Raw genomic sequence first — 12,897 nt, forward strand, 5'->3', positions numbered from 1 at the left:
TTGATTAAAGCGGACCAATAAGGGCTGATATGACAACACCTACAGATATAAATAGGAGTGTCATAACCAAAGGAGGTGTAAATTAATGGTGTCATTAAACATATGTTGCCGTGGAATATCATCTCTGCTGTTCGGAAATTGAGCTGCTAACATGTCATAAAAGTCAGGAGCAACAGTCTTCAATCAGAGATGTCATCAGACTATGAGCAAGACTGCTACTGGAGATTCTTCCTGCCCACAGAATCTTCATCTGCAAGAACCCTTTAGAGATACTTGGAAGATATGAGTCATGACAATTACATTTCCCTTTAGTATAAATAAAGTACATTTGAGTTGAACAGAATTGAATCATGTCTTGTACTTAATCAAATCATTCTTCCAGCGATAGAAGACTAAAGCTTCACAGTTAGTCTCTGTAATTCAAGCAGCCAGGTGACAAATGAGCTTTTCCAGAAGGAACAAAGCATGTATTGTAATCACAGGATGGTAACAGGCCACAGCATCTGCCGGTTAAATCAAGCTGGGAGAGCAAACAAATGAGCGTTCGTTGATGGAAAGTTAGAAAACAGCAGAGTCAGTCAGCAGATCCAGCCTGCCACATAATAACCCAGACCTGCACCGTCACTGGGAAGAAATAACTGAAGCGCAACGCACGCCACTGTAATAAAACATGGCAAATAGTGACACAGATATCTAATTTTTCCTTTTGATTTCTCTAGAGGGCAGATGAAGGAACTGTTTGCATTCCAGGCGAAGATGTCACTACTTGCTGCGTCCACTGAACCTATTCCACACAGTTCAAAATTGTGCTTCTTTTGCACTTAAAACCTCTTGCCTCTGCACTTGACATGATTTATTGAACTAGAGAGCCTCTTTCTTCCTGCATTAACCTTGGTTTCCGTGTGTCTCCATCCGCTGCGCCCGGCAGCCTCTTGCTACTTGTGTTGCTCTAAAGGCTTGATCAATATTTCATAAAACACCTTCATTAGTCTCCACTCACACAGAACAAACAGACTAACAGTCTGCTTGTTAAGGAAGCATGGGGCACCTTTGCAATTCTGACTTTAATTTCATCGAAATTACTTCCTTCAAATCCATACTTTAGCTGATGCTTTCAGTTTACTTTTAGTTGACACTATTGCTTTCTTACAAAAATAAAGGGGATTGTTGTAACTATTGTTGCAGGGAGGCATTAAACCTTTCCTGGCATTAAGATTTTAAACAGTTTTAAAACTTAACTTGTACATTTACAAACATTATCTTATAGCTTGAAGTTCTTCTGATGAGACGGCGGAGAACGTCCCCGAGCAACTGAAACTTTTTTGGGGTGAATGCAGCTTAGCGAAACACAATGCTGCCCCTCCCCCACATGTTGCTCTCCACTACCAGTCAGCTGAATGAAAAAAGACCCTGATATTTTTTTCCTCAAGACAAAACAAATGGAGAAATTCAACTGTACTGAAAGTATTTCCCATTTCGAAAAACACAGAGTCAGAGCGCTCGACTGACAAATGTTTCTAAACATTTAGATTCAGATGTTTTTCAGATACAATGAATGTTGGAAGGCAGTTGCCACTAAAAACACCTCGTACTAACTTGTACCGTGTGATTTTCAGTAATGTTATAACTATTGTTACATATATGTTGTTTGTGGTTCTGGTTTTCTCTCTTTCTGCAGGCGTGGAGGCAGACTTCTAGGGTGTCGACTTGTGTTCTCTCTATGCTTCTTCCTCTCCTGTACTCCCATCTCCTTTAAACCTTTTCCCCACCTGTCTCACTTTGCTTTCTCCTTTCATTTTTGTCCTCTGTGTCCATTATATTTCAAATAAAGTCAAGGCCATATCTAATAAAGTTTTATATATCAAATTGAGCATTGACTGTGTTAATTGTATTTAACTCTACTTTTGAATTTAAGGCAAGTTACAAACAGATATCAAAAAAATATTCTTGCCAAGTTTTGTGCAATGTAGCAAATAGAAGTCATTTTGGTAATTCTCACTAAGATAATACAATAAAAGACTGTGAGAAAAAAATGTCTTTTTATTCAGTGTATCTAAATTTCTGATTTCAACTGTATCAAAAGAAAATTATCATGATTTTTCTCAGATAGAACTATGTGTGTTGTCTTAATTCAGCACTTACACTGCACATTTAGCTTGTAGCGTATGCGGAACTCTGTCTGCAGCGTTGGGTGGCGCACCACGCAGGTGAGCATCTTTCCCTGGGCGTAGCTCTGGGGCTTCCACATGTAGTTGACGCGCACCGTGGTGGTGCCGTTGACTTCCTCCTGAGTTTGCTTCTCAGATCGCCCGTACAGCTCGGCCTCCCAGAACACCTCAGCGGCGGGCCGCCCGCGCTCCGCGATGCAGGTGGCCACCAGCGCCTCGTCCCCGCCGTCAAGAAGAGGCGCGGGGCCTGCAGACACGTACACCTTGGGCTCCACTGTTTACAGGAGGAGAAAACAACAACAACAACAAAAACTGAATAGATGATGAAACAATTATTAGTGATCTTTTCGTGTTCATGTATGAATTAGTAATGTCCGGTCACCTTAGTGTACTTAACTGCTAAAAGAGAAAACATTGATTTCCGTCTTTCACCCAGAGTGCACACATTAAAAATTGACAAACAGTTCTACACAGCCGTCTACATTAAGGTGGAGAGTTTCTCATTGTGGACTGAACAGTGGTGCAGTTGGGAGCACTCGCAGCAAGAAGTAGACCTGTCACAATAAATTTTGCTGGGCCATAAATTATCCCAGAAATGACAGCGATAAACGATAATATTATCGTTTTGAGAGCATTGTTAATTAACAGCACAAAAATGGCATAACAATGCAAGTACACACTCTCGAAGATCAATAAACTAATCTATAAAGAACATTTAATTCTGGAACGGGAAGACATTTTAAATGTCTGAAATAAATAAACAAATCAAAAGCAAATAAAATGGATTATGAAGTCTCTGTAAGCAAACCTGCCCTTCAAAATATATTGATCATAAGGCTGAGACATGGGAAAAGAGGGAATGCTGCCAATTAGGACTTTGGTGAAAAAAAAGTGTAAACTTACTACTGTGTACTGTTTCTTTTTTATTGTGATCTACAGCTGAAACACATAACTAGCTGGTTTCAGTGAAGTCCACAACTGTCAGAGGTTTCCATAACATTTAAAGGAGAGAAAAAACCTGAGGCTCTCAGGTCAATATTCCACATTCTTCCCAGCTCAAAATTCCAATGCTCATTAATTTTAAAAACTATACTATCAAGTAAATAGCAATATTTGATGCATTATTTTATTTTTCCTTACTTATGCTTACCGTCATATTCAGTAAATTAGAATACACGCTCCAATGAGTCTCATTTGTCAGATTAAAAGTACCTTTCTAAAATAAAATCCTGTAGAGATACCTTTCATTAAGCCCACATTTCTGTTTTTAGAAAGAGTCTTTCTATTGGTGGGATTTCAAATGTCATGTTTTTTTTTATTTGCTGTAAGTGAAAAATCAAAAATAATTAACAGAAATAAAGGCTTTCAAACATCCACTTTAGGGATGTTTGAAAAAAGTATTATGATTATGATATAAGCATTTCATATCGGTCGATATTAATAGTTACAGATTAGATTTGTTTGTTTTAAACATCAGAAATATTCAAGATATTTAAAAACTGGTGGCATGAACTTTCCTGTTTTTTCTTTTATTTTAAGCAGTCATGAGGCCTGGTGGAGAAACCTGAAACAGCTTCTACGCAAGTTACTCAGCAAGTTGTTGCTCAGTAACCAAAGGTCAAGTCAGTTCAACGTAGAGCAGCTAAAGCTTTTCCTCTGCCTACATTGATAGTCTACATATTGAATATTCTATCAGGCATATTATCTATTGGTATTCATCATTTGTCTTTTGTGAATTGTATTGCTATTGATTTATTGTCCATATCCCTACTCCATCTGTGTATAATTAACCCTTTAAAACCTGGTAACTTAAACAATTAGTTAATAAAAATTCTGATTCTTTTTAAAATTAAACATTGAAAGTGTTTCATTATAGAAAAGAAACCATTTTGTACTCCTGGGCTTGTTTTCTAAATTTGTTTGTACCACAATTAATTTATCAGGCTTTTGTGTTGATTTAGTCGTTATAACTAAAAACACAAAATGTTTACTTTATTGTAGTGGATTTTTTTAAGGAAAGTACTTTGTTAGAGAAATATTCGTATCAAAAATGACACATTTGGCATTAAAGGAACAACTTAAAGTGTTTCACTCAGTGATAAACTCCTGAAATCAAAAGGCTTACCAATAATATTCTAACTTAATCAGTTGGACTGTATAGGGAGCTATTAAATTCCGACTTCATATTTTTTAAAGATTGCATAGGGGCTCTGCTCTTTGCTGTTTATTTTCGACTACATATAACACAATAGTCGCCCTCCGTCTGACAGTTTCTGCGCTGGGACGATGTTACACCATTTCTCTGAGAATGACTCGACAAGCAGGTCTATGTAGGAGGAACGTGACCAGAATTATGCAACCGCGCTTCCTTTTGTGCAAAGAGCAAACTCGTCTCAACCATGCTCTGGACAGAAAGAATGAGAAGAAAAATAAAACAACATACCACACACTGTCAGCGCTGACAGTCGTAGAGTTAAGGACAAAAAGGAGACAAGAGAAGAAAACGTTTACTGGAGGGGAACTGAATAAACAACAGGCCCGGTTAAAAGCAGGTTACAGTGTGCTCTGGTTTATTTTGTCTGCATCGTGTTGCAGCACACCGCCTCCTCTTTCGCTGCCTGCTAAATTCTACAAGCTGTTGGATTAAAAATCTCCCATCTTGCTCCTTATCATTAGCCAACAAGGAGGTGCAGCAGCAAATTCCGAACAAGAAAAAATACAACTGTTACCCCGTTTTCCTTCTTTTCCAAAAATAACCATCCACCTCATGTACCCCTTTAGAAGGGGCGGGGACGCTGACCTCCTGGCTCTGCCCTCACATTCTTCACTCACTTCTCTCTGCCCCTCCTTGCAGCCCTCTGACCTTTAAAACAGTAGCTGCTCTATGCTGGCAGGCCGGCCAGCTGAAACATCAGAATAACCAAATTAGACGGACGTGTTCATTTTGGGGAGTGGCGAAGAGAACCCTCTGGATGAGTGGAAAAGTGTTGGGTGGGAAAAGGCCAATAATTTCCCTTCAGCAATATGCCTACAACGACTCTTTTCGATTCACACACAACATCTGAACCCAGTGGGAAAGTGCACTTTTAACAAAAAAGGATGCGTGAAAAAGAAGCAAAACGGTAGAAAAGTATTTATGTTATGTAAGAAAAAGCAAACAAACAAACAAAAAACAACTTACGATGCTATAACAAAGCAGCAACGTTTTGCATGCGACATTTTGACTCGGGGAAAATCCAGAATTCTGTTAAGGCAGATCTGAAAGTACTTTATTGCAAGCAAATTATACGACACTTAGCTCATTTTGAGCCGACTTAAAACCTCCATTTAAAGACTGAGTAAAGAGTCCAATCATGAAGAGGGCAAAGGAGAGAGCGCTTTGGGACGAAAATAGGTTCTCGGCGCTTACACGCCTTGCAAAAACGCAGCGGTAGTTTCCTTATCTGTAAAATCCACTTTCTAAACCTAATTGCATCCTTGTTTTGTTTTCAAGTAACTGAACTGCTCAGTAGATTTCCATTGACCTACCAGTAGTTAAAAACAAAGGGGTCATTGTAGCTTATTCACTTAGGGTAATATTTTCCTTCCTTCTGCTTACACGAGAGAGGTTTCGCCGACTAAACCTTTGCCTAAATATTTTTGTCCTTTCCTGTTGTCGACTAGAGGAGAAAAGAAAACCCAAGCCAGAAGAGCTAATGTATGGGTAAATATTTGTGTTTCTCTCTCGTGACATTGCTCATATTGGAGATGTTTTGGATGGAGAGTGTGACTTCTGAAATAAAGCCAATATCCACTGCACCTGTTAAACATTACAACGCGTGCCGTGACTTTCGTCCATTACTCACGGGCTTGGCTGTTCCATGTTGTTACTGTAGTTAATTTGAAAGGAATGAAAATGCAGCCGTGTGCTTTTCATGATCCTCAAAATATAAACAGGAATCAAACACGGAATCGCAGTAGGGGAAAATATAAAAGCAATGGGTAGAAAAGGAAGTAAATACAACACACATGGCATAAATCAAGTATCGAAGGGTACGTTAGAGGTCAAGGGCTTTAAAAACAGTCCTTTTCTATGTTCATGGTCGTATTTAGGAGGTTTCCTTCGTTCTTTATTTCTTTTTTTAGTAGATTCAAAAAGTTGCAATTCATTTGACTTATCTGAATTAGTGGTAGTGGGCACGAAGATGCAGCTAATGAAAATAAGATGTGGGAAGAATTTATTACACTTTTATGAAATTAATACATGATTTTCAATGTTTTTACTCATTAAAGTCAGAAATTTATGGAATGCATTTGTGTTTGGATCATAGTTCAATTAGATATCCCTTCAATATTGCTTTAAATACTTCAGTGTTGATTTAGTAGAAAGCAGCATACAACCAGTTCACTGGAAGACAAATGAATAACTGTATTTTTTTGTTTTTCCTGCCTGTATAAACCGTCGTGGTTGTATTCATTACTTTAACGGTGCATACGTCAGCATTTTGGAGAAGTAAAATATCTGAAAGTAAAACAGTAGCACAGTAACGCTTGTGTCAAATTAAAACATGACAGTATGGTATTAAAGTTGACATAGAGTGTATGTAAACGTGAAAAATTGTAGAAAGTGAGATAGTTCACATCATTTACGAACCATCATTTTAAAGCATATTTGAACGAACTGCAGTTCTGACCCACACACCTCACCAACAGGTGGTGGAACTGCACACCTCTCTGCCAACCGCCAGTAAACTCAAGAAGAAGACGACTTCACTTTTGAGTATTTGGTGTCCGCACTGACAGGTATCCGATGGGTTCCTGGTGTCTAAGAAAAGGTGCTAGCTGCTCAGCTAGCTAATCAACATTGCTGCAGTCTAATTCCCATCTTTGTCCAACAAACAGAAAGTGTGGGAAATGTACAAAGGGGAATGATTTACTATAAAACAGCACGCGGATCTCGTTGCTAACCGTGTTGTGAACCCTCTGACTAGTGGGATGCAATCAGTTTACCCGAATCCATACTGAATTGGAAAAAAATGGATTGCGATACATTGATGAATTGATATTTTTATAGCAACCTTTGTTTCTTGTCAGAGATCCGACATTGGATTTAGGCCTGGACTTTCTAGGCTGTTCTAATATATGAATATGCCTTGATCTAAACCATTCCACTGTAGCTCCAGCCGTGTTTGGAGTTGTTGTCACACTGGAATGTGAAACTATATCCCACTTTGTGAGTCTTTTGCAGCATCTAACAGGTTTTCTTCTCTGTGTTTAGCTCCATCCATCTTCCAACTTGATTTACACTACAGCTAAAAACACAGAGGTGCTGCTCTCTGCTTACTATTTAAAGTGTAATTAACCCCGAATCAACCTATCTTTTGTTGATAGACTGTCTAAATAGGTTACTTGGGGTTCTACCTTTATGTTTCTGTGTGAATTTTGACGTTTTCGTCTAAATTGGTTTAGTTCTGCATTATTTTTTGCCTGACCCCATCTCAGTGCTGGCCTCCTGAGGTGAACTGAGCAGCTATTTAAAACGGTACGGGTTTACATCACACAGCCCCAAACAGTTTCACTTTAAGTGACTTCTGAACTGATTGAATCAGGTTTTATTTAAGCTATCAAAGAGTGAATACATGCACATCATACAATTCAGATTTTCATTTGCCAGAAATTCTGAAAAGCGAGGTACAAATAATCTTGCAAGGCACTGCTGCTGCTGTATCACACAGCTGCAGAGGAATTATGAACTTCATTATAATGAAAAGAGGAATTTTAAACATACACGTCAAAACAAACACGAAGGACATAAAAAGGGCGCTTGGGAATATAAACTTACTGCGTTTAACTCTTCAAACTGTGATGTTCCAATGTCTGAGAAAATTACCCAGTGGGGTAACCTAATTCCCACACGCTGCATATCAGACTGAAAAGGACACATACTTCCTCTGTAATCACACCCTAATTACATCTGAATTGTAAAGAAGGTATGTGTTTGGGTATGTGTGTACATTTTTCCCTATGAGCACAAAAAAATAAATAAAACAGCCTGAGAATCTGCTCAGAGAAGACAGCAAGGTGTAATTGAACTCCACGAGGTTTCAGACACTGCGGCTGTTGCAGCAATACTTAATGTGCCGCTCATTAAACATCAGAGTCTCCTCCTGTCTCTGGAGGAGGACAAGAAGCTGAAGCCAATAGCGCAATCTCCTACTCTCGACACCGAGTCACATTTAGAGCTTAAAGCATATGCTGAGTGTCGAGAAAAAAAAGAAGATTAAAGAATGAGTATTCCACACAGAAATATGAGGACACTGCAGTTTAACATTTAATTAGCAGGAGTTCAACAATAGGATTCTTGGGAAATGTGGTCATTCAGTTCAAATACATTCATACTCCAAATGACTGTATGTTTATATGGTTATGAATTTGTTATTTCCAACAAAGGGGAGAAAGTATTTAGTAAAATTAAAAGCACAAAGTGAACTGATCAGAGCTTTGTTACCTTGTCATATACATTAAAGCCAAGTTTTCTTCAAGAACAAAAACAAACAGCCTGAAACTACTTTTTTTAGTCACTGCAAAACATAGTTTTGCTCATTTTAAAAGTGACAAAATGATTTTAAGATGAAAACTATCTTTAGAAGTTGCACAGCTTATTTTTAAGCTGTGCACCTTCTCATCGCTTCTCATCATTGTTTCAGTTGAAAATCAACAATTCAGATCACAAGTGGATGCTAAAAATGTTTAAAGAAGAAAACTAAAAGTCAGAATAGAGCAAATGTTTTTTTTTCCCCTTCCCAAATCTCATTTTCATCCAAGTTGGTAAAATGTAACTGAATGTTATGAGACTCATTTTGTATCACACCCTGCAATTAACTTGTTGCTGTGTCTGATTCAGATTCAGTCTGAAGTTCCTTCATTCTGTTCTAAGGGCAGCAGGTCAGACACACCAAAACATTTAAAATAGTGTTTTCAGGCAGCAGTGACATAAGTTTTTGAATGATTCAAATTTGAGACATTTGAGGTCAGACAAGAGGTGCTTCTCTCAGCTGCAGATTCTTAAGAACAACTGGCATCTTTCTAAGGAGGCAGCGGTTAGGGAGCGGTTCATTTCTCCAGAGAAAACGCTTAGCGGTCTGTCAAGCTTTGTTCTACCACAACAAACTACTGTGCTGTGAACTGCTCTGTAAATTTTTTATATTAAAAATAAAATAACCCAGATGTATTAGCCGACAGTAGGATTCTACATTACCTGAAACGTTAACAAAGGTCGACGCTTGCGTGTTGCCCAGAGGAAAAGTCGCCACTTTGCAGGTGTATGACCCGATATCAGAAAAAACAACTCCTTCGATGATGATAGTGGCGTCCCGTATGGACGGGGAAACAAACGAGATGCGTTTGCCGTATTCTTGGCCGTACGAGGTTCCGTACTCGGGGTTAAACACTGCCAAGGTGATGGTACCCGACGGAAGACGGCGTTCCCAGGAGATCTGCGTCAGACTCAGGTTGGGCTCCACCAGGATCCTGCAGCCAAGCGTGATGTTCTTTCCCAGCACCGCGTTCACTTTGTCAGGGACGACCACCTGGTTACTGCTTACACCTACTGAATTAAAAAGACACAAAAAATGAAGTTCCAATGTTATTGTCGCAGCAGAAATTAAACAGGAAAATTGTCTGTCACGGTTTGTTAATTAAGTGGGAAAATAGATGTCAAGGAGAGGAACAACATCCAAAAAAAAGTTGCTTTGCCAAGAAGCATGCTTCCCTATTTAATGATGAACTCAACATTGCATAGTGAGATGTGTGTTGGGCCCTAATAACTACATTTTATTATTTTCCTACTTCAGTTTTATTTTGTTCTCAAATTCAATTTTTTCCATTAAAATTTTGCTGAATTCCATTTTTATTCATATTTATTATCCCAAAAAGTATGTAGTTATGGTGTGAATGAAAAAAAAGAAAAAGAACAAATCAACAGACATGTTTAAAAGACGTTAAACTGTTTCCCCATCATTTCTTTTAGCAGTTGTAGGATTTCGCTTTTTTCCTTGGCAAAAGGCTATAAACCTTTTCTGCCTGTATTGCTAGACTCAGGCTCTGTTGACCCAGAATGCCCTGCGCTGTAGTTCGCTTCCTGCTTTCAATGCGGTCTTTGGTCCTCTTGCATCCACATACGCATTCAAATTGCACCAGAGTTCACTTCAACCGGACCAAGACCTCGGTTTGTAGGCGGACCAGACTTCGCATTTTTGGTCAACTGATTGGTTTGATTCACACCTTCCTAAGCTGACCCAACTTTCTAGGCAAACACACCAGAGTTCGATTAAAGCGGACTAAACAGGGCTGGCGTGAATCTCATTTTTTTAATAAAGAAAATATGCCTTTTAAAAATGCCTTAGAGTTGAACTCAACACCAAAATACTTATGTAGCTCCCATTTATTCCGTTTTCACTGCTTTGCCAAAACTGATGGAAGTTTGTTTGCCTTTTTTCCTCAAAGGAATATCTGATTTGAGGCACAGAGCAATAAGTATCGTCAACTCTATTTGCATGTTCAAGAGTTAGCAAACATGACTGCCCATAGCTAGCTACTTCTTCTATAGAGTTTATTGGCAGCTTACGATCTTCTTATGTTATCGCCATCAACTGGACTGAGGTGTTGCAGCTAGCTAGCTTCCCCTGTGTGTCTCTGAGTAGTCATTGTATCCTTGTGCCTCCAATCGACCACATGCTGACAAAACGTTCACAAACATTTTCTCTCATTTATAAAACTTGGTGGCCCTGAAGCTTGCGTTAAGCTACGAGGTATGAATTTATTTTTTGGGGAAGACGTCAGAGTTGAGAGAGTTTCCACCATGGGTGACTGGTTCATTCTGTCTGTGTCGAAGGGAGAGCCAAACAGATGCACAAGCCGAGTCTGCGTAACTAGGTAATGGGTGGTACAGGAGCTGCAGCGGCCAAAGTACCACTGTATATCTGTAAAATTCCGTGTTTTATTGTGTTTTCCTCATCGCTGAAATCCAGGGTTCCTAATACTGTATGACTTTCACATCAAGTTAAAATTCACAGCAGCTGCATTCTACAAAAACAAGTTAACTTTCAGCATTTCTGGAGAGATCATCTATGCTAAAGCTACAAAGAAAGACACACTAGATTACCCTCATATAAATAATGCATGCCAAGGATTTTTTGTTTGATTTGCCTTCCCTCGGTAGAAGTAACTTCTGTGTTTAATGCGTGGCTTTGTTTCCTAATGTAAGACGAAGCAGATTTCTTGTGCGTGACTGTGGGTTCTGCTCTGCCTCTGAAGCTGCACACTTTCACCACGGGGTACTCAGACTGCTCGTCTTCCTAATTGTCAGAGAACCTTATTAACTAGCAGGTACGATTTTCTGGACGGAGATGAAACAAGGGAAGCAATAGATTAACTTTATTCCTGCTTTTTTATGAGCCCACTAATTTGACTCTGGGCCCACCCCATAGCTTTTGTTGTCTTGTTTTGAGACACATAAAACAGGCTTTGAACATTAAAAACCATGTTAGTCCTGTAAAGAGAAACAAATGGAGAATGTGACAATGAATGCGGTTCCAGAGAAGTAATGAACTGTTACTAGTACCAAAGTGTACCAAGTGGAAGTGCACCGATTGCGGTTTTTTTGGCCAATCACTGATGTTAAATTTCCAATTTTCTCTCTACTGTGGAAACAGTGGTATTAACTGAACCACCATGCATCCCCGAATAACCAAACTGTGTCCATCAAATTCATCAGAATGCTTTTGTTTTGGTTTATTTTCTATGATATAAAACAGCAAACCTGAAAACGTGGTATTATGAAACGTTTAAGAACAATAGCTGTTGCAATCAACATGTAGATAGTATTTTAGCAGCAACAGTAGAAATAATTGTTTTCTGTTTTAAGTGATAGTAATTAGTTCTTGGTTTACATTTTTGGACTGTGATGTGTTCATTTGAGTGAAGTGAGGGTTTCTCACTCTGTAGGTCTTGCAGACTGACCTGAGTTCCAGTTTTAAACATTTAACTGCAATACATTCAAAGTAAAATGATGATCATGACTTTCATGCCCAACCAGACCTGTGACGACAACAAATTCTGCTGGACGATAAACTGTCCCAGTAATTAATGCGATAAACGATAATATAGTTGTTTTGAGAAGTAATATATTGACGATGGCATAATTATACAAGTTCGCCATCTCAAAGACTAATAAAATTTAATTTTGTAAAGAATATTAAACAATGGACATGGAATATACTTTACATATCCAAAAAAACACATAAACCAAAAATAATAAATAAAACTGAAATAAAAACTACGCACAACAGAAGCCATAAATAAAACGGAATATGAAATCACTGTAAACTTAAAAAAAAAAACAACTAATCATCAGAATGGACATTAACGATCTCATTTTAATTCATCATGTGATTAATTGATTCATTGCAACAGGCTTCTGTCCAAGGACTGCACTGAAAATGCATTTTGGTTTTTGGCCTGATGGCTGGTTCTTTTCTGTGAGCAGCATTTTCTCCTTGTGGATGTGTAGGTTTTCCTCCCACGGTCAAAAGACACACATACACAAAATCACACACAGTCAGGTCAATTACTGTGATCCTAAGGTGTTGTCTATCAGTTTTACGTCAACTGTGTGATGGACTGTAAACCGGAGTGCACGCTACCTTTTGGCCAGTGTCAGCTTGAATAGCAGCCGGTTGTGTAGGAGGTG

General features: G+C 38.7%; 1 protein-coding gene across 1 annotated transcript in view; it reads right to left on the reverse strand.

Moving 5' to 3' along the window:
* The window catches only part of nectin3a (nectin cell adhesion molecule 3a), a 53,390-nt gene that overhangs the window by 11,269 nt on the left and 29,224 nt on the right, over positions 1–12,897 (reverse strand). The window contains exons 2-3 of the mRNA XM_007567377.2: positions 9,406–9,756; positions 2,139–2,442 (exon numbers count right to left, since the gene is read on the reverse strand). Coding sequence (XP_007567439.1) covers positions 2,139–2,442; positions 9,406–9,756 — 655 coding nt within the window. The remainder of the gene's footprint in view (positions 1–2,138; positions 2,443–9,405; positions 9,757–12,897) is intronic.

Source organism: Poecilia formosa, unplaced genomic scaffold (assembly GCF_000485575.1).
Source record: "Poecilia formosa unplaced genomic scaffold, Poecilia_formosa-5.1.2 Scaffold207, whole genome shotgun sequence".
Taxonomy (NCBI): Eukaryota; Metazoa; Chordata; class Actinopteri; order Cyprinodontiformes; family Poeciliidae; genus Poecilia; species Poecilia formosa.